Source organism: Muscardinus avellanarius (assembly GCF_963383645.1).
Source record: "Muscardinus avellanarius genome assembly, chromosome: 15".
NCBI classification, from domain to species: Eukaryota; Metazoa; Chordata; class Mammalia; order Rodentia; family Gliridae; genus Muscardinus; species Muscardinus avellanarius.
In genome coordinates this window covers 69241651-69264617 of record NC_137801.1, presented here as the reverse complement: position 1 = coordinate 69264617, position 22967 = coordinate 69241651, and the positions used below count along the sequence as shown (strand labels likewise).

General features: G+C 38.7%; 1 protein-coding gene across 1 annotated transcript in view; it reads left to right on the top strand.

The window, feature by feature from the left end:
* Positions 1-2443: 2443 nt before the first annotated feature.
* M1AP (meiosis 1 associated protein) overlaps positions 2444-22967 on the top strand; it is a gene marked incomplete at both ends in the record, with an annotated part of 73774 nt that continues 53250 nt past the window's right edge. Inside the window, 2 exon segments of the mRNA XM_080711841.1 lie at positions 2444-2683; positions 22731-22916. Of these exon segments, the coding sequence (XP_080567967.1) occupies positions 2444-2683; positions 22731-22916 (426 nt within the window).

The window sequence follows — 22967 nt, the reverse complement described above, 5'->3', positions numbered from 1 at the left end:
GAAGGACCGCTGGAGGTGCTGGGGTGCTGGGGGTCCCGCGCCGGCCGTCGCCCGCCCCCTGTGGCCCCCACCCCGCGGCCGCCGAGGGCTCCAGGGGGCGGGGCGGCGCTGGCTGCGCGCGCAGCGGCGGGGCGGGGCGGGGCCGGGCGGCGCTGGCTGCGCGCGCAGCTGAGGGGCGGGGCGGAGCGGGACGGCGGTGGCGCCTCCAGAGCCGGCGCTGAGGGGCGGCTGTGAGCGTCGAGGGCGCGCGGCAATGCCTAAGCTCTAGTCAGAAGAAATAGCCCATAAGGTCGAAGAAGATGTTTTCATTTTTTCTCTCATCCGAAGAAAACTTGAAAGTTTTAGGGCCCTGGAAAATCTATTAATTTGGCGTGCGTGTTGGGGGAGGGGGCGTACTGGGGAGTGAACCCAGGAGCTTTCTACCCCGAACCTACACCCCAGCACCCCCATATACCTTTTTTGAAAGAGGGTTTCGCTGTTACCCAGGTCTGGCTTAGCCTCCCAAATACTGGGATTGCAGGTCTGCACCGCCACGCCAGGCTTAACTTTTTTGGGTGGTGCTGGAGATTTAACCCAGGGACATTCTACCTCTGAGCGACACCCTCAGCCCCATTTTTTTTTTTTTCTTTATTTTGAAACAGGGTCTCACTAAGTTGCAAAGGGCCTCACTAAGTAGCTGAGGCTGGCTTTGAACCTGCGCCATCCTCTTGTCTCAGCCTCCCAAATGCTGGGATTACAAGCGTGCGCCATCACGCCTGGCTTTACTTTTTTTTTATTGTTTGTTTTGTTTCTGTTTTTCAGTACTGAGGATGGAGCCCAGGGGCATCCTAAATCCGAGCTACACCCCCAGTCCTCTTTTTTTTTTTTTTTTAATTTGTGTGTGTGGTACTGTGGATGGGACCCAGGGGCATTCTACCTCCGAACAACACCCCCAGCCCTATTTTTTTAGTCTTTTTATTTTTTAAAAACAGATCTCACTGATTTGCGAAGGGCCTCACTAAGTTGCTGGGACTGTCCAAGAACTGCGATCCTCCCGTCTCAGCCTCTCATATGCTGGGATTATAATCGTGCGCCACCATGCCCGGCTTTTTTCTTTTTTTTTCTTTCTTTTTTTTTTTTTAATGGAGGGAGGTGCCCATAAATGCAAAAGTGCTTGGGGACTACCATGTTTGCTTGTTTGCTTGCTTGCTTGCTTGTGACACTAGGAATAGAACCCAGGACCTTGAGCATTTGAGGCTAGTAATTTATCGCTGAACTTCATCCCTCTGGTTTCCACTATATTTTTAATGGGGCCCTACAGGAGGGAGAGCCACTAAACCATTTATTCCATGTGAAGTATCCTGTCGGCAATAAAAGCATAGTATAGAAGCTTTGATGAAGACTTTTAAAGGAACCCCCAACCTATTAAAGGTTGAGGAGGAATATTTTGAAAAGATCTTTCATGTTCACCCCAACTGGAGGCTGAACATGTTTGTGGATATGAAACACTCCTGGGAGTGAGCAAGTGGCCTGCATGAATCTGTCAGCCTCAATTTCAACATTCCATGTAGAAATTGGCCCTATGCACTTAATTTAAAAGTACAGTTAAAAGATCATTTAGAGCATGTGCTCTCTTAATAAATACATCAGTCATCTATTTGGACTTCTGTTCAAGAGTATTTTCAATGGATTAGGCTAATAATCAAATCATGAAGTTTCTTTAAAGGAACTTAAATTTTACCTGATAGGAGATGGTAACAATCCAAGAATTTTAACCAGTGGAGAAATGTCACATTTTCATTTTTAACTATTAAGAAACTATACATGAAACAAACACTGTGCTAGACACAGATGAATAAAGTCAACAAGATTTCTTTTTCTTTCTTTCTTTTTTTTTTTTTTTTTTTTTTTTGGTGGTACTGGAGTTCCTGGAAGCCCTTCTACCTCTAGGCTACACTCCCAGACCTATTTTATATTTTTGAAACAGGGTCTCTTAAACCAGCGCGGCTAGCTACAAATCTCTGTGATCCTCCTGTCTCCGCCTCCCAAGCGCGGGGATTACAAGCATGCACCACCAGGCCCGACAAGATTTATTTTTCTTATAAATTTTCCTTGCAAGTTTCCTTTCCAAGTTTCTAAAATAAGTAGATAGCTTACTTTGAAACTGAGGTTTGACTTTTGTGTAATTTCTTTATTAGTTCCACTCAGAATCTCTGTACATTCTCATGTTTATAATCAAATACCTAGATCCCTTGGGTGTTGTTAACATAAAAATAGCCTAGATAGGTTTGATTTAGTGCCCAGTCTGACTCTTTCCTCAACATAGCCCCCTCAACTAGTATTCTTTGTTTCAACAGAGCACCTAATACAGTTTTATGCAAGCAACTGGTTTCATCTTCCTGCCCTATAGGTGTGGAGACCATCCAGGTACTGGCTACACAGTTCTACCTCTGGTTTGGCTGTCATGCATCACAGGAGAACTATTGGTAAAGCGCCCTCCACCACCTTGCAGATTAACCAGCAACCTCCAAGGCTTCTCATCGTGCATACTGCACTACCAACTTGGGCTGATATCTGCTCCAACCTATGTGAGGCTCTGCAGAACTTTTTCTCTCTCGCCTGCAGCTTGATGGGTCCCAGCCGTATGTCTCTGTTCAGTTTATACATGGTACAAAATCAACACGAGTGCATCCTCCCTTTTGTGGTGAGTACACCTGTGTTTACTGGTTTTATCCTGAAAGCAAAAATGCGGTTTCTGGAGGAGAGACCACAGTTATTACTTAGAGTAAAAATTGCACCAGTTCCCCATATCCAGTAGCCCCCAAGTGACACCCAGAGAGCGAATGCCATCCTGTTTCTGTGAAACAAATAATACCAAAACATAATGACCTAAACAATAAGCATTTATTATCACATGGTTATTGTGAACTAAGAATTCATAAGCAGCTTAGGTTGGTGATTCAGGCTTTAGTTCCTCACGAGATTGTAGTCAAGATATTAGACATACCTATAATTATCTGAAGTTTGACTGAGACTGGAAGATCCATTTTCAAGATGGAATATTCACATGGTTGTTGGCAGGAGTTCTTATTTCCTTACAACTTGGATCTCCTTGAAGAGCTGGTTGAATGTCTTTATTCCATGGCAGCTGGCTCCTTCCAGAGCAACTGATTCAAAAGAGAGGGAGAGCAAACAAGAAGCCAAAATACATTTTACGTCCTGGTCTCAAAAGTAGTACAGTGTCATTTTCTCCACATTCTATCCATTGAAAGCAAGTCACTGGTCTACCCTAAATAGAGTGACAGAGACCAGATTTACCCTCTTGCCTGAGATAAACAAAATACTAGACAAAACAAATGGAAAAAAGTTTTTAAGACGTGGCATGCATCAGGCACAAAGACCAAAGATACCTGAGGGTCAGGAAGCAAATTAAAGGAAACCTAAAATTGTCCCAGTCTAGTGTCTTGAGAAAGTTTCTAGTGCAAAAGCATGTGCTGGTTATCTTCTAGTGTTGAGGAAATGGATCTGGGAATTCAGGGAGAACAAGCTAGCTAGAGGAGAAAGACCTACATGGAGGAAAGGAAAGAGGTGCATATAAAACTCTGAAGACCTAAAGAGCAGAACACTGGTTAGCACATACATGTGATAAAATTTCCCAAGGCCAAAGAAAGATCCACCTGAAATTGCTATAGGCCAAGTATTGATAAGAGAAATGGTACCTGTTCATATCAGTCAACCTGGAAATCCTCAAAAATCATAGTACATTGGGTAGAGCACTCAGAAAGGTCTCATATCAGTAGTAGGATATGAAAAGCCCAAGACTTAATAGTGCTTGAGTTTACCTAATGTAAACACAAGATCCAAAAGATCAAACTGTTTTAGGTAAGTTAACTGCACCTCAGAACAGAGCTCAAGAATACAACATACAAAAATATTCAGCACCCAGCTAGATAATTCCTACCATCTGATATCGTATAAAAACTTAACAAGTATGCAGAAAGGCAGGAAATTATGACCTATCATGAAGAAATAATCAGTTGTTATAATTATATCCCATATGTTCGAAGAGCTAATTAGAAGTATAGAAGATATTTTAAAAGAACCAAAACTTCTTGAAGTAAAAACTACAGTTTCTTGCATAAAAAATACTAAATAGGATTAATGGCAGATAAGACTTTGCTGAGGAAAAAATTAGCAAACTTGAAGACATAAAAATAGAAACAATCCAAATGAAATAAAAATAAAAGAATATTTTTTTAAATGGAAAGATCATCAGCCAGCTGTGGGACAACTTCAAGCAATCTAATATATGTGTAATTGGAGTCTCTAAAAGAGAGGAGACAAGAACAATATTGAAGAAATAATGGACAGTATTACCCCAATTTTGATGAAAATTTGTAACAAATGCACAAAACAGACCGGGAAGATGGCGACCGAGAAAAACAGTGTTTATGAGCCCCGCTAACACTCGATCTCTATTGCCACAAAATCAGCACTTTTCATAGACAGAAAACACCATCAGCAGAGAAATAAAAACTGTAAATAAAAGTGACAGAAAAAAGGAAGGCTAGAAGAACAACCAGAGACCAAAAAAGAAACTAGCCTGCACTGCAGCAACGGAGCCGCACCAGCACCATCTTTCCTCGCAGCACCAGGCTCCAGAGAAGAAGGGGACTCAGAACAGAGCTCAAAACCAGAAAAGAAATAAGCCAGCCTCACATCTAAGGGCGCAACAGCAGCGCCATATAGCCAGTAGCTGTGGTTAGTTCACTGAGCCCACCACAGCCCCAGATCGGCTCACTCAACAACCCACCGGGGTCCAGAGAGGAAAGGTAAACAAGGAGCTGAAGTGAGCAGCTGCGGATCATCTGGGTGTAATTCAGCAGTTTTTTCAGCACAAAGAATGTCTAAAACTCCCAGTGGCCAAGCTCAGCTTGCCCTCCAGGGACTCCAAACGGAGCTCAAGACCAGAAAAGAGCCAGGCGTGGTGGCGCACGCTTGTAATCCTTGCGCTTGGGAGGCGGAGACAGGAGGATCACACTGGTTTGGAGACAGCTTTGCTGGCTTAAGAGACCCTGTTTCCACATAGAAAAGTAAAAAAATAGGTCTGGGAGTGTAGCCCGTGGGAGTGTATCCCAGAGGTAGAAGGGCTTCCAGGAACCCCAATACCACCAAAAAAAAAAGAAACCAGAAAAGAAATACGCCAGCCTCATGGCCGAGGGCATGGCAGTGGCGCCATATTGCCAGTGGTGGCGGCGAGTCCACCGAGTCCATGACAGTTCCAGATCAGCGCACTCAACAACCATGAGTGAAATTTGTAGCCCCTAAGGGAGAAATCCCAGTACTGCAGCCCCAGGGACTTGGGCAGCTTTGATAATCTACCTAGGTCTGAGATTTTGCAATCAAACACAGTGAAGGAGTAGCGATGGCAAAGATACCACACCCTAGTCACAGCTCCCCGTGGGAAAACACCCAGCCTGGCACCCCCATGGTCTCGCACAGCCTCAATTAACTCCCTGGGTCTGAGACTTTGTGATACAACCCAGTAAAGGAGTAGTGGTGATTGAGATTACCACAGACTGAGATCCAGAGTACCCTAAGTGAAGTCGTAGTGACCCAGGGAAGAACCAGAAAAGGCACAAACTTCTGAAATCATGGGAAAGAGGAATAACAGTGGAGCAATGAATGCCCACATCAGAACCTGATAACACAGAAATTCAGAGATCTCCAGAAGATCAAATCAGAAATATAACTGTGGGAATAATATAGGACTTTCGAAAAGAATTTAGAGAGAGTCTAAAAGAAACAAAGGATGCAATCATTGAAGTAAAGGTCTCAATTCAAAGTATAAACAATCAATTAGACCACATGGAGAATAGAATCTTGCTCCTAGAAGACGATCACTGCAAAAACAAATGCATAGTTTAAAATTTAGAAAAAAAAATCTGACAGCAGGAATTTGACATTGAAGAAATATGTGCCCATTTTATTTATTTTTATTTTTATTTTTTGCGGGTCTGGGGATGGAACCCAGGGGCATTTGACCTCCGAGCTACACCCCCTGCCCTATTTTTTATTCTTTATATTTGAAACCGGGTCTCACTAAGTTGCAGAGGGCATCACTGAGTAGCTGAGGCTGTCCGCGAACCGCGATCCTCCGGTCTCAGCCTCCCAAATGCTGGGATTACAAGCATGCACCACCACGCCCAGCTTTATGTGCCCATTTTAAAAGAGCTAACCTAAGAATAATTGGAATAGAAGAGGGAAAAGAAGGTGTAATTAAAGGGATCAATAATCTTTTCAAGGAAGTAATAGCAGAAAATTTTCCAAACATAGAACAAGAGGTCAATACACAGGTCCAGGAAACTTATAGAACTCCCTTTAGACAGGATCAGAGAAGAGGTTCTCCATGCCACATAACTGTCAAAATGACCAATGTGGAAGCCAAGCAGAGAATCTTAAAGGCACCAAAAACAAAAGGCCACGTGACATTCAGAGGCAAACCAATTAGAATCACTCCAGACTTCCCAAACCAAGTCATGAAAGCCAGAAGGGCTTGGAATAACATATTCCAAACTCTGAAAGAAAACAACTTCCAGACAAAAATTTCCTACCCAGCAAAACTATCAAATTAGATGGGGAAATAAGAAGCTTCCATGACAAACAGAAACTGAAAGAATTTATGTCTTCAAAACCAGCACTAGAGAAAATACTCAAGGTGATTAACTACAAAGAAAAAATAGGTAATACACACCAGAACCAAAGAAACAAGATTTTCCATCCAGCAGACAACTAAGCGAAGAAGAATACACAGTATCTCAAACAAATAAAACCTTAACATGTTAGGAATTAAGTTATCTCTCAATAATCACACTGAATGTAAATGGCCTCAACTCCCCAATAAAAAGACATAAAAATGGCAAAATGGATTAAAAACCAGAATCCATCCATCTGCTGCTTACAAGAAACACACCTTACAAGTAAAGATAGGAACAAACTCAAGGTAAAGGGCTGGAGAAAGGTAATCTATGCTAACAGAACTTGAAGGCAAGCAAGAATAGCAACTATGATATCAGACAAGTTAGACTTCGAACCCAAACTTATTAGAAGAGACAAAGAAGGTCATATTATACTGGTAAAAGGAATTATCCAGCAAGAGGAAATAACAATAATCAACATCTATGCCCCAAACATAGGTGCAGCTACTTTCATAAATAAAACTCTATGTGACATAAAGTCACATATAAATCCCATACAATAATACTGGGAGACTTCAACACACCTCTCACAACATTAGACTGATCTTCCAGACAAAAGGTCAGTAATGATGCCTCAGAACTGAAGAACACCATTAATCAAATGGACCTGTTGGACACATATAGAATATTTCACCCAACTACAGCAGAGTTTACATTTTTCTCAGCTACTCACGGAACCTTCTCCAAAATAGATCACATCCTGGGACACAAAATGAGCACTAGCAAATTCAAAAAATGTTACATACTTCCCTGTATCATTTCAGACCATAATGGAATGAAACTAGAAATCAACTATAAGAAGACCCAGAGAAACAACATAAACATGTGGAGACTGAACAACACACTTCTGAATGAAGAATGGGTCATAGAAGATGTAAGAGGTGAAATCAAGAAATTTCTAGAAACAAGTGAAAATAAAGATACAACATATCAAAACCTCTGGGACATTTTGAAGGCAGTTTTAAGAGGAAAATTTATAGCACTGAGTGCTCACATAGGTAAAACAGAAAATCTTCAAATAAATAACCTAATGATACACCTCAAAGCCCTTGAAAAGCAGGAACAATTGTACCCCAAAGCCAGTAGAAGATGGGAAATTATTAAAATTAGAGCAGAAATTAATGAAATAGAGAATAAAAAACAATACAGAAAATCAACAAAACCAAAAGCTGGTTTCTTGAAAAAATTAACAAGATAGATAAACCACAGCCAACCTAACTAAAAAAAAAAAAAGAGAAAACCCAAATTATGAAGATAAGTGATGAAAAAGGAGACATTACTACTGAAAGTGTAGAAATCCAGAGGATTATCAGAAACTACTTTGAAAAACTATACTCTAACAAAATGGAAAATCTGGAGGAAATTGACAACTTCCTAGATAAATACAACCTTCCTAAACTGAGTCAAGAAGATATAGAACATTTAAACCAACCAATAACAATCAAAGAGATTGAAACTGAAAAAAAAAAAAAAGCGTACCATCAAAGAAAAGCCCAGGACCAGATGGCTTTCCAAGTTAATTCTATAAAACCTTTATAGAAGAGCTAACCCCAATACTTCTCAAACTATTTCATGAAATAGAAAAAAACTAGGACTCTCCCAAATACATTCTATGAAGCCAACACCACACTAATCCCCAAACCAAATAAAGACAGTTCAAGGAAGGAAAACTACAGGACTATATCTCTGATTAACTTGGGTATAAAACTATTAAACAAAATACTAGCAACACACATTCAAAACCACAAAAAGAAAATCATACACTATGACCAGGTACAGTTCATCCCAGGGATGCAAGGCTGGTTCAACATACGAAAATCAATCCATGTGATTCATCATATAAACAGAATCAAGGACAAAAACCACATGATCATTTCAATAGACACTGAAAAGGCATTTGATAAAATCCAATATCCATTTATGATAAAAACACTGCAGAGAATTGGAATAGAAGGGACATATCTCAACATCATTAAGATAATGTATAATAAACCCACCGCTAACATCATATTAAATGGGAAAAAACTTCAAGAATTCCCCCTAAAAACAGGAATGAGACAGGATATCCATTATCACCACTTCTCTTCAATATAGTGCTAGAGACTCTAGCCAGAGCAATAAGGCAAGAAAAGGAAATCAAAGGAGTACAAATAGGAAAAGAAGAACTCAAACTTTCACTATTTGCAGATGACATGATACTATATTTAGAAAACCCAACAAACTCAACAAAAAGGCTTATAGAACTGATCAAAAAATTCAGCAAAGTGTCTGGATACAAAATCAATCTTAAAAAATCAGAAGCTTTCCTGTACACCAACCATAAATCCACTGAAAAAGAAATTCAGAAAACACTTCCACTCAGGATCTTCCACAAAAAAAATAAAATACTTAGGAATAAACTTGACCAAGGAGGTAAAAGAGCTCTACAAAGAAAATTATAAAACATTGAAAAAAGAAATCGAAGATCTTAGAAGATGGAAAGATCTTCCATGTTCATGGATTGGCAAAATAAATATCATTAAAATGGCCATCCTCCCAAAAGTAATCTACAGATTCAATGCAGTGCCCATTAAACTACCAAGATCATTCCTCACAGACATAGAAAAATCAATCCTTAAATTTATTTGGAATAACAAAAAGCCCAGAATATCCAAAGTAGTTCTCAGCAACAAAAACCATGCAGGAGGAATCACAATACCTGACTTTAAACTATACTACAAAGCCATTGTAATAAAAACAGCATGGTACTGGCAAAAAAAAAAAAAAAGATACATAGACCAGTGGAGCAGAATAGAAGACCCAGAAACAAGTCCACACACTTTCAGCCAATTGATTTTTGACAAAGGAGCCAAAAACATACACTGGAAGAAAGATAGCCTGTTCAACAAATGGTGTTGGCAAAACTGGTTAACCATATGTAGAAAATTGGAAATTAATCCCACTTTTTCACCCTGTACAAAAGTCAATTCAAGATGGATCAAAGACTTGGAAATCAAACCAGAGACTTTGAAGCTCCTTGAAGAGGGCATAGGTCCAACACTGCAACACAGAGGCACAGATTAAAAACTTTCTCAACAAGACCCCAAAGGCACAACAAATTAAAAGGTGAATCAATATGTGAGATTGCATGAAACTGAAGAGCTTCTCTTCAGCAAAGGAAACTGTCAAGAACCTCAATTGAGAGCCAGCAGAATAGGAGAAGATTTTTGCCACCTACCCCTCTGATAAAGGACTAATATCTAGAATATACAGAGAACTCAAGAAACTCAACACTAAGAAAACAAAGCATCCAATAACAAAATGGGCAAGCGAACTAAATAGACACTTCACAAAAGAAGAAATTCAAGTGGCCAATAAATGCATGAAAAAATGCTCAACATCACTGGCAATCAGAGAGATGCAAATCAAAACTACCCTGAGATTTCACCTAACTCCAACTAGAATGGCAATCATTCAAAACACAAACAACAACAGATACTGGCGAGGATGTGGAGAAGTGGGAACTCTAAAACATTGTTGGTGGGACTGCAAATTAGTGCAACCACTTTGGAAAACAATATGGAGAATCCTCAGAAGAATGGGAACAAATCTACCATTTGATCCAGCAATACCACTTCTGGGTATCTGCCCAAAAGAAAGGAAACCAAACTACCAAATTAATGCATGTGTATCTATGTTCATAGCTGCACAATGCACCATAGCCAAACTATGGAACCAGCCAAGATATCCATTAACAGATGAATGGATTACAAAACTGTGGGTTAACTTCTGGGTATCTACCCAAAAGATAGGAAACCAAACTACCAAACTAATGCATGTGTATCTATATTCATAGCTACACAATTCATCATAGCCAAACTATGGAACCAGCCAAGATGTCCATCAACAGATGAATGGATTACAAAACTGTGGGATATGTACACAATGGAATTTTACTCAGCCTTTAAAAAAAAAACCTCAATTACATCATTTTCAGGGAAATGGATGGAACTAGAGAACATTATGCTAAGTGAGATTAGTCAGTCACAAAAAAAATAAGAAATCAGATGCTTTCCCTAATATGTGAGAGCTAGGGAGAAATAGGTCATAGGAGGAACTCTAGATGAAAAAGGAAATCCTATAGAGGAGCAAACAAGACAACCTAAAGGAGGAGAAAGGGGGTGGGGGAGGAAAATCTCAAAAACACACAATGTACTTAAACATATCGAAGTCAATCACTAAGCCAAGCAAGGGAAGGAGGGGCGGGGAGGGAATGGGGTGGGAATTGGGTAGGGGTTAAAACAGTGATGTGTACATGTATGTACACACAAGTTTTTTACCCCAATATGATGTATGAATGTAATACACCAATAAAAAAATTTAAAAAATAAAATAAAATGGACAAAACATTTGTTGGTCATTTTTAGACACAATTCATCTAAGTCACCATTTGCTAATATGTTCATGATATTAAGCAGATATGGAATGCTCACTGCTCATGAAGTATCTTGCTAAATGTTTCTTCATAACTTTAACTTGTAGCCTAATATAATCATGCATTGCCAATAAATGTGTCCTTAAGCAAACATCATAGCATGCACTTACACAAACATAGTTGGTAGAGGTCAATCACTCAATCAGCTGCCTCTTGATGCAGTGGAGAGATGCAGTAAATACAAGATGTTTAAGGCTGTGATATCATAACACAGCATACTGTTTTATGGTAAGCTTTTTTATAAGTGGAAATATACTCTAAAACAACTGTAGCAAATAATGCAAAGTAGCAACAGAGTGGTTTATGATAATTACCAAGTATTATGCACTGTATATAATTGTACTGGTATACTTTTATATGACTGATAGTACAGTAATGTGAGTGGCAGGTTACACTACAATGTTACAATGGTAATTTATCAGGCAATAGACATTTTCCAGCTCCATTTTAGTCTTGTGGGACCACCATCATACATGCAGTTTATCATTGACTGCATGTGACACATGATTATATAGATATATGTATACACATATAAATATATTTTTTATTGATGTATATGTTCAAAAATAGTTTTTAGAATCAGTATGTTATCTTTTAGCTTATATGTTTTTAAATTATTTTAGCTCATTTTCTTTTTTTAAAATGGAGTACTAATGTAAGAAGCTATGTAAGTCAGTCAAGTTGCCAACAAGAACAGATGGCATACTTGAACTGAATAATTTTCAGAGCAATATAGAAAGGGAACATTTACAGAGGTGAATGCAGTGTCAACAAAAGATGGTGCAATAACCAGACCACTTCTAAGACTGAAGAGGAGAGAGCTGCCTTGCAAGAGCTATGGCCCATGTTAAAGAAAACTTTATTCACTGACTCTTGTTAAAGCACTGTAAAAGACTTTATTCAGGACCATCACAATATGTATGGGGATGTTGACAATGGGATTTTTTGGTGGGAAAGAGAGTTTGGGCTCAGCTCTGAATATAGCATGGGCAAGAGTTAATGTATAGCCAGGGAGTGGGGATGGGATCAGTAGATGGAAAATTACTAAGAGGAAGCATCAGAGGTAAGGGCGATTCTGGCCACACCAACCTAACAGAATTCTTGTTTAAAATAGGACAGAGTGGCTAGACATCACCTGGGGTATGGTATTTGACTTTTTTGGAGGGCACTGGGGATTGAACTCAGGGGCGTTCTATCTCTGAGCTATACCTTCATCCCTATTTTCTTATTTTTATTTATTTATTTATTTATTTATTTTTGTGGTACTCGGGGGTAGAACCCATGGACTTTTCTACCTCTGGGCTATACTCCCAGACCTATTTTATACTTTATTTGGAAACAGGGTCTCACTAAGTTGCTGAGAGCCTCACTAAGTAGCTGAGGCTGGTTTTGAACCTGTGTGATCCTCCTGTCTCAGCCTCCCAAGCACTGGGATTACAAGCGTGCACCACCACGCCAGGCTCTTATTTTTAATTTGAAACAGGGTCTTCCTAGGTTGATAAGTCTCACTAGTTGCCAAGGCTGTCCTCAAACCTGCGATTTTCCTGTTTCAGCCTCTCAAGTACTAGAATTACATGTGTGTGCTACCATACCTGGCTGGTATTTGAACTAAGAAGACAAATATTCCAAGAACTTGATCTGTCATAGGCCTGAATCCTTGATCACGGCCCCTTCCAGAGACAGCAGTGCACTGGCTATGCACCAAATCCACTGTGGGAAGGGCATTCTCTCTCCCACAGTCACCCCCAAAAGGGCTGCAGGTAAAGCCTTTGCAGTTGCCTATTGTTAGGTCTGAAAAGTCACACACAGGTTTTTAATCAAGAGTCGCATTCCTCTGGCTTAAGAGACCCTGTTTCCAAATAAAAATATAAAATAGGTCTGGGAGTGTAGCCTGGAAGTAGAAGGGTTTCCAGGAACCCCAGTACCACAAAAAAAAAAAGTCGCATTCCTATGTGATAACAGGAAAAATTGCAAGCCAAAATTTTCTTCTTACACAGCAGTAAGTCCAACTGTAGTTAAAAGTGCCGAAAGATTGCAGGAACAATGCTATATCATCTTATGTATAGAATGATCCGCTCTTAATGGGAAAATATGACCTTAAATCCATGTCATTGACCTACGTAAATTCTGACATTTCCTATCTACAGAGACAGCTCAAAATATAAATGGAGAGACAGAAATCTTACTCAGAATGAACACCTCAATATATCCCTTCATATTTAATTTTTGAGTATAATCAAATGATTCTGAACATTTTATAAGGAGTCATGACAGAAGATTCATAATTAAAATATTAGAATTCCTTTTATATCCATTGTGCCCTTAATATAAATAATTCTGACCAAAATTATTCATTTCTTCTCAAAGCAGGGTTTCAGAAGAATGCCCTTGCTGTGAAGATCTTTCCATTTTTATAATAATAAAGTTATTTAAATTATATATTATCAGTTGGGTGTGGTGGTGCACACTTATGATCCCAGCATTCTGGAGGCTGAGGCCAGAGGATCATGGTTCACAGACAGCCTCAGCTACTTAGTGAAGCTCTCCTCAACTTACTGAGACCCTATTTCAAAATAAAGAATAAAAAATAGGACTGAGGGTGTAGCTTGGAAGTAGAATACCCCCGGGTTCTACCCCCAGTACCGAAAAAAAATTATTTATTATCTACAATGATATATTAGAACTCAGAATGCTATAATTTAGCTATAACAAGCATTTCCTCATTTCTAATAGCTGAAATTTAAATGGAATACTTTAAGGTAACCAATAATAAAGATAGAATATATATTAACAGCATAAAGATAAATGCCAAAAAAGTAATATTATAAACTATAATTGAGTGCTGTAGGAGAGGGAGGGTAAATGTAAGACAAGGAAATTCATTAAATTTTTAATTTTTATATGACAAATTAAATACTGCTAAAGAAATAACATGAGAATTACATAAACAGAGTAATAGACACTGAAACAGAATATAAACCTTCATAAAGACAAGAAAAATATACAGATGAAGAAAATAAAATATACAGACAGTGATTTTTTAAAAGATTTGAAGTGAAGTATATCATAAAATTATACAACTAAAAATAAGCATATATACATTTCAATAAATGTAAGAATACTAAGCTCATCTATTAAAATGCTTTTTAAAATTTATAGATCTTATCACAAAGCAAACCTCTGGTATTCATGATACAATGACAAAATGATTCAGAAAGGCTGAAAACAGCCGGGCGTGGTGGCACACACTTGTAATCCCAGCAGTCGGGAGGCTGAGACCAGAGGATCGCGGTTCGCGGACAGCAGCTACTTAGTGAGGCCCTCTGCAACTTAGTGAGACCCTGTTTCAAAATAAAGAATAAAAAAATAGGTCAGGGAGTACAAATGCCCCTGGGTAGTCCATCCCCAGACCCGCAAAAAAAAGAAAAGTTGAAAATAAAGTGGTGTGGCTGGATTGGCTGGATGTAATGGCATATGCCTATAATCCCAGTACTTGGGAGCTGAGGCAAAAAAAAATTTCAGGTAACTTAGTAAGACAAAATAAAAATAAAATAGAGCAGAGCTTGGTGGCTCATGCTTGTAATCCTAGTACTTGGGAAGCTGAGACAAGAGTATCATAGGTTCACAGCCAACCTCAGCAACTTGTGAGGCCCTCTGCAACTTAGTGAGACCCAGTTTCAAAATAAATAATAAAATGGGACTGGGGGTATAGCTCAGAGGTAGAAGGCCCCTGTTTCTGTCCAAATATTTTTAACTCAAAATATGCGTTAAGCCGGGCATGGTGGCGCACGCTTGTAATCCCAGCATTCAGGAGGCTGAAACTGGAGAATCACGGTTCACAGACAGCCTCAGCTACTTAGTGAGGCTGTCTGCAACTTAGTGAGACCCTGTTTCAAAATAAAGAATAAAAAATAGGGCAGGGGATGTGGCTCGGAGGTAAAATGCCCTGGGGTTCCATCCCCAGACCCGCAAAAAAAAAAAAAAAAAAAAAATATATATATATATATATATATATATATATATATATGCGTTAATATATTTTGTTGAAATATTTTAACTCGTAAATAACTTTTAGGTCAATGAGGAAATCTAAGCTAAAATTACAACCTAGTTTGAGAAAAAAGAATGAAGGAGAAGGGACAAATATGCAATTAAGATATGATAATGGTAGCAATTTAAGTAATGCTATGTACATATACAAAATTACCAATAGCAATCTCAATGACATGTATGGGGAAGGGAAGGGGAGGGAGTAGAATGGAACTCGGAGGGAAACATACCAGGTATCATGTGCATGTATACTCCTATCGCTCTATGCCTCACTATGAGGTATAGTTACAATACACCAATAAAAGTAGAAAAATTATCAATGCTAATCTCAATAATAACATGTTTGGGGAAGGGGGAGCTAGGTGTAGTGGGGGGAGAGCTCACCAAGTGCTGTGTGTGTGTATGTTTCTATAACATTCAACCTTATGAGGTATCATTACAATGCACCAATAAAAGTATATAAAAGAAGAAAAAGCAAACAAAAAACCCTAAAAAGTTACAAGAAAAAACTAGGATGGTGGCACACATAATTTTAATACTTGTGAGGCTGAAAGAGGAAGATCACAGGCTTGAGGACAACTTCAACAATGTAGTAAGACTCTCAGCAACCTAGTAGGCCAGACCTGGTGATGCAAAATAAGCTACACCACTACGCCCATAAACCCAGCATTTGGGAGGCTGAGACAGGAGGATCACGGTTCTTGGACAGCCTCAGCTAGTACTTATTGAAGTCCTTTACAACTCAGTGAGACCCTGTTTCAAAATAAAGAGTAAAATATAGGCCTGTGGGTGTAGCTCAGAGGTAGAATGTCCCTGGGTTCCATCCCCAGTACCGCAAAAAAATAAAAAATTAAAATTAAAAAATAAAAAGGGCTAGGAGGCAGCTTGAAGGTACAGTGCTCCTGGGTGCAATCCCAAATGCCACCAAATATATATGTATACATATATATATGAATATTTAGTTATGTATATTCATATATATATGTATGTATATGAAAAGTAACTTCGCTTAATGAAATGCATAACTAATTCTCCATAAAAATATAATTATCAAGAGTGATTTTAGAAGAGATAGAAATCCAAACTGAACATCTTCTTTATAAAGATTAGAAAAAGATGCCAGGAGCTAATTTCTAAAAAAGGTTGCTGGTCCCAAATGGCTTTGCAGAGAAATAATAGGATTTTTTTTTTTTTTTTTTTTTTTTTGGTGGTACTGGGGATGGAACCCAGGGGCCTCCTACCTCTGGGCTATACTCCCAGACCTATTTTATATTTTATTTGGAAACAGGGTCTCTTAAGCCAGCTGAGGCTGGCTTCGAACCTGAGCGATCCTCCTGTGTCAGCCTCCCAAGCACGGGGATTACAAGCATGAGCCACACACCTGGCTGAAATAATAGCAAATTTTTAAAGAATAGATGGTTGCTATAGGACTGGGTATAGAGCTCAGTACTTGCCTAGCATGCATGAGGCCCTGGATTTAATCCCCAACCCTGTATAAATGGAAGGAGGGAAAAGAGGGAGGGAGGGAGAAGAGATGATTACTATGATTTTAGTCTATTCCATAGCACACAAGAAAAATATTTTAAATTCTTTTTATGAATATAAAATAGTATTGATTCTAAAGCTCAATAAATACTGCACAAAAAGAAAAATCCAGACCAGTTTAACTTATGAGTCTCACAAGCTCAAAAATTTCAAAATAAATTGGCAATATAATTCAGCATCATATTAAGAGAATAATATACCAAGAATTTAAATAGAGTCCAATACAGCATTCTACCTCTAATCTACACCACCATCCCTTTTTATCTATCTATCTATCTGTCTGTCCATCTATTTATTTATTTTTGTGTGTTTGGTGCTGGGGATTGAACCCAGGGACATTCTACCTTCAAGCCAACCCACAGCCCTATTTTTTATTATTTTGAAACAGGGTCTCACTGAGTTGAAAAGGGCCTTACTTAGTAGCTGAAGCTGTCCACAAACCACTATCCTCCTGCCTCAGCCTCCCAAATGTTGGAATTACAAGTGTGAGCCACCACGCCCGGCTTCTATTTTATTTTTTTAGAAATAGGGTTTCACTGAGTTGTGGAGGGCCTAAGTTGCTATGGCTGGCTTTCAACCTGTGATCCTCCTGTCTCAGTCTCCCAAGTACTGGGAAAAAAAACCTGTGCCACCACGCATAACTTCCAATTTTATTTCATAAAAAAAGAAATTAGAGTACAAAAAAAGGAAGAGATAAAACTATTACTTACAAGTTATATGATTATGTATCCAGAAAATTAAAAAGAATCAGAAAATTAATTCAAACAAAAATAATCCACATAGATGTTCAGACCCTTCAGTGTCTAAAAGCAACAAGTTAAAAATCATAATGGAAGAAAATACAATCACAATAACTAAAATGATCAAACACTTAGGAATGAAATTAACAATAAATGTGCAAGATTTTTATGAATTAAAATGCAATTTTTATTTTATATGTATAAAATTAGGTCATACACCATAAATCGGTTTTTTGTCTTTTATTTTATTGTATCATGCATTTTAATTATACATCATGATGAAGTTCAGAGGGATAGAGACATACATGCACACAGCACTCAGTGAGCCTCCCCTCAACTCCACCCACTCCCCTAGCCTCCCCACGCACATTGCAGTTGGCCTTGATAATTTTGTATATGAACATTATGTCCATTGAAGTGTTTCCTTCCTCGAGTCTCTCTCCACCTCCCTCCCTCCATTACATCCTCTCCATCACTCCACTAGGGTTTCTCCTCCTTTTTCTAGAGACCCTTTTATATTCTATTTTTGCCCTAGCTTCCACATATAAGGGAAAACATCTGACCTTTTACTTGTTATGACTGACTAATCTCACTTAGCATAATATTGTCAAGTTTCATCCACTTTCCTGTAAATGACATAATTTTGTTCTTCTTTATAGCATAGGTCAGTTTTAAAAATAAAGCAGTTTCAATACTATTGAGAAATACAAAAGCTATTTGTCACTAATTCTTAGAAAAACTCAGGCAGATGTCAGTTGTCCCTAGTCTATAAATGTAATACCCAGTGAAATTTCCAAGAGAACTAAACATCTTAGTAATATAGTTCAAATTAAAAGCAAACATCAAGAGCCAGGCATGGTGGTGCATGCTTGTAATCCCGGTATTTGGGAGGCTGAGACAGAAGAATTGCAGGTTTGTGGCCAGCCTCAGGTACTTTATGAGGCCCTTTGCAACTTAGTGAGACCCTGTTTCAAAATAAAAAACGGGTGGGGGTGTAGCTCAGAGGTAGAATGCCCCTGGGTTCAATCCCCAGTACTGAAAAAAAAAAAATCAAGATTATTCAGAAACTATTTCTATCAGATATTAACAAATATTTAAACACTGTGATCCTAGATATTGAAATAACAGAGAAAACAAAAACAAAAGGATACAATTTTTTTTTTTTTTGGTGGTACTGGGGGTGGAACCCAGAGGCTTTCTACCTCAGGGATATACTCCCAGACATATATACATATATATATATATATATATATATATATATATATATATATATATAAATTTTTTTTAATTTGGAAACAGGGTCTAAGTTGCTGAGAGCCTCACTAAGTATCTGAGGAGGCTGGCTTCGAACCTGTGCGATCCTCCTGTCTCAGCCTCCCAAGCAAGGGGATTACAAGCGTGTGGATTACAAGCATGCGCCACCAGTCCAGACTAAAAGGATACAATTTAAAGTTTAGAAATAAACACATATGGGAATTTAGTATAAAATTAAGATGGGGTTTAAAGTTAATTGAGGAAAATATTATTCAATAAATGCTTGGGCCAAGTGGATAGCCATATGGGAAAAATAAACCATATTCACAATCACAGCTTGCACCAAGATAAATTCCTGATGGAGCAAACACTTAAAGGTGAAGACTAGGGCTGTAGGTATAGTGATAGAGCACCCCTGGTTTCAATCCCCAGTACAATAAAGAAAGAAAGAAATGAAGGAACACAATGAGATAGAGGAAGGGCACTGAGGTGGAAGAGGGAAGGGTCAGAGGAGGCAATGGGGCATGAATTTGATCAAATTATGTGCCACCATAAAATTTATACTGTATAATTTATTATGCAGCAATAAAAAATTTTAAGGTAAAAAACACAAAAATATTATTTTTAATCTTTTGCAAATTAATAAATCCAATGTATTTTCTAGATGATACAATTAAAATGGTAGGTTAAAAGCAGTGGGTTATGAACTGCATACTTTAGTTAGTAGTAGTGTATTGATATTGGTCCATTAATTATAATAACTGTGCCTTACTGATATAAAAACGTTAGTAATAAGATTGGATTATATGGATTTATCAGAAATAGAAAATAAAGTGGGAGTCACGGAAGATGGCGACCGAGAAAAGCGGGGCTTAAGAGTCCCGCTAACAACCAATCTCCATTACCACAAAAAGAGCGCCTTTCATAGCCAGAAAACACCATCACCAGAAAAACAAAAAAAACCCACCAGGCTCCAGAGAGAAAGCGGACTGAGAACAGAGCTCAGGGCCACAGAGGAGACACACGCGCCCGAGGACGCGGCAGCAGCGCCATACTGCCGGCGGCAGCGGCGAACTCAATGGACGGCTACAGCAAGCCAGGTGAGCCGCTGCGGAACAGCCAGGCGGGATCTTTCGGCGCAGACAGCATTTAAAGCTCCCAGTGGCTGAGCTCAGCACACGCTGCAGGGATTCAGAGTGGAAATCAAAACCAGAGAAGAAAAAATACGCCAGCCTCATGGCCGAGGGCGTGGCAGAGGCGCCATATTGCCACCGGCGGCGGCAGCAGCAGCAGTGAATTCACCGAGTCCAGTACAGCTACATCTGCGTACTCAAGAACAGTGAGTCAAATTGCGGGCCACAGAGGAGAAATCGCAGTATTGGGCCTCCTGGGACTTGACCCAGTGAGGGAGTGGTGGTGGCAGAGATATCACACCATAGGAGAACGTGCAACCTGGCACCCCCCATAGTTTAAAGCAGCCTCTATCGACTCCCTGGGTCGGAGACTCTGTGATACAACCCAGTAAAGGAGTAGTGGGGTCTGAGATAATACAGACTCGAGATCCAGAGCACTTTAAGTGAAGCCATAGTGACCCAAGGGAAGAACCCAGAGAAGGCACAAAACTCCGAAATCATGGGAAAGAGGAATAATACTGGAGCAATGAATGCTCACAACCCCACAACATCAGAACCTGATAAAACAGAAAATCAGAGATTTCTAGAAGATCAAATCAGGAAAATAACTGTAGAAATAATAGAGGTGCTTCGAAAAGAACTCAGAGAGAGCCAAAAAGAGACAAAGGATGCAATTAATGAAGTAAAGGCCTTAATTCAAAGCACAAACAACCGATTAGACCACATGGGGAACAGAATCTCGCTCTTAGAAGATGAGCAATCCAAAAATGAATGCATAGTTTCTAATCTAGAAAAAAATATCCAACAGCAGGAATCTGACATTGAAGAAATATGGGCCCATCTTAAGAGAGCTAACCTAAGAATAATTGGAATAGAGGAGGGAAAAGAAAGTGAAACCAAAGGGATCAACAATCTCTTCAAGGAAGTAATAGCAGAAAATTTTCCAAATATAGAGCAAGAGGTTGATACACAGATCCAGGAAACTTATAGAACTCCCTTTAGACAGGATCGGAGAAGAGGATCCCCACGCCATATAATTGTCAAAATGACCAATGTGGAAGCCAAGCAGAGAATCTTAAAGGCAACAAAAACAAAGGGCCAACTGACATTCAGAGGCAAACCAATTAGAATCACTCCAGACTTCCCAAACCAAGTCATGAGAGCCAGAAGGGCTTGGAGTAACATATTCCAAACTCTGAAAGAAAACAACTTCCAGCCAAAAATTTCCTATCCAGCAAAACTTTCTATCAAATTAGATGGAGAAATAAGAAGCTTCCATGACAAACAGAAACTGAAGGAATTTATGTCTTCAAAACCAGCGCTAGAGAAAATACTCAAAGAGATTAACTACAAAGAAGAAATAGGTAACACTCACCAGAACCAGAGAAACAAGAGTTTCCATCCAACAGACAAGTAAGATTGGTTATCTGTGGAGATTCATTATTTATGTTAGTCTTTTACCTATCTCTAAGTTGTATTGTTTGCCTTTATTGTTGTTAATTTTTAGGATTTCTAGTTGGAATATTAATATACCTTCAGATATAGCATTTGGAAATATTTTATCCAATTCTATTAGTAACTTTTAACTCTGTTTACATTGTCTTTGGATATACAATATTTTTTTTATTTTTTAGGGAGTTTGTATATTCTTCTGTTGCCTGTGCCATTGAAATCATATCCAAGAAATCACTGCCAATTTCAATGTTGTGAGGTTTTATGACCCAGATTTTCTCCTAAAAGTTTATAGTCTTAAGATTTATATTTAGGTCTTTTATCTATTTTGAGTTAATACTTGTATATGGGATTAGGTAAAGGTCCAATTTTATTCTTTTCCATGTAATTATTATTTTTCAACAATATTTAGTTAAAAGATTATTATTTCTACCACCAAATGTTCGTGGAAACCTTGTCAAAAATAACTTGACAATATAGGGAAGAATTTAGCTCTAGGCTTGTATTTAACTCCAATGGTTTATATATCTGCCTTTAGAACAGTACTACACTGTTTCAATTATTGTAGCTTTATATGGTTTGAAATCAGAAAATATATATCTGCTAGCTTTGTTCTTTTTCAAGATCGTTTTGGGTATCTAGAGTCCATATTCCATATTAGGATAGATTTTTTTCTGAAAAATAAATATATAAATATATGATAGTTTCACCTAAAAAACAGAAAAAAATATGCTCTAGTAAGAAAGAAAGCAAAAAGAAATATTGAAATGCTATCTTTAAATCATCAAACGCTTGGTATCAGACAAATGAAACTGTTATGTGAGATTATCATTTTTAATTTTGGATAAATTGCTATAATACTAGATGTCAACCACTAAGCCAAGCATGGGAAGGAGGGATGGGGAGAGAATGGGGTGGGGATCGGGTGGGGGCTGACTGGGCGATGTGTGCATGTATGTCTACAAAAGTTTGTATCCCACTATGATGTATGAATACGGTGCACCAATAAAATAAAATTTAAAAAAAAAAGAAAATAAAGTGTATTTATTTATTTACTTACATAGGTTTTCCTTTTTAGAATAATTTAAGTTTATGAAACTGAGAGTTCCCACATACTCTCTAGTTCTCATTTTCCCCCATTACTAACAAATTTCCCTTCCTAGGGTGTAGGGAAGAGTTCAGTGCAGGGCCTAGAACATAGTAGGTATTCAGTACATACTGGTCAAACAGAGTCTCGGGAAAGGAAGAGACCCCTGAGGAACCATTGATAATGCAGTTAGACTGCCAATTTATCTAAAAGTTGGGTCACTAAAGATTTATATCTTTGATTCATTCTTCTCTGCAGCAAGTGAAAGGGAACTTTGTGAGGTTGCAGACCTGCATCTCAGAGCTCCGCACATTACAAACAGAAGGTGGTTTCAGACCACAAGGCATTTCCCTACAGCTGGCCGTAGAGGATGGGCTCCAGCAGTTCAAACAGTTCAGCAGATATTTGACCACAGGTGCCGCTCTGCCCTGCACTTCCTTGGAGGTAAGAGATGCTGGCCCTTGGAATTCAAAGCAATATTCCCATTTCAGTCCT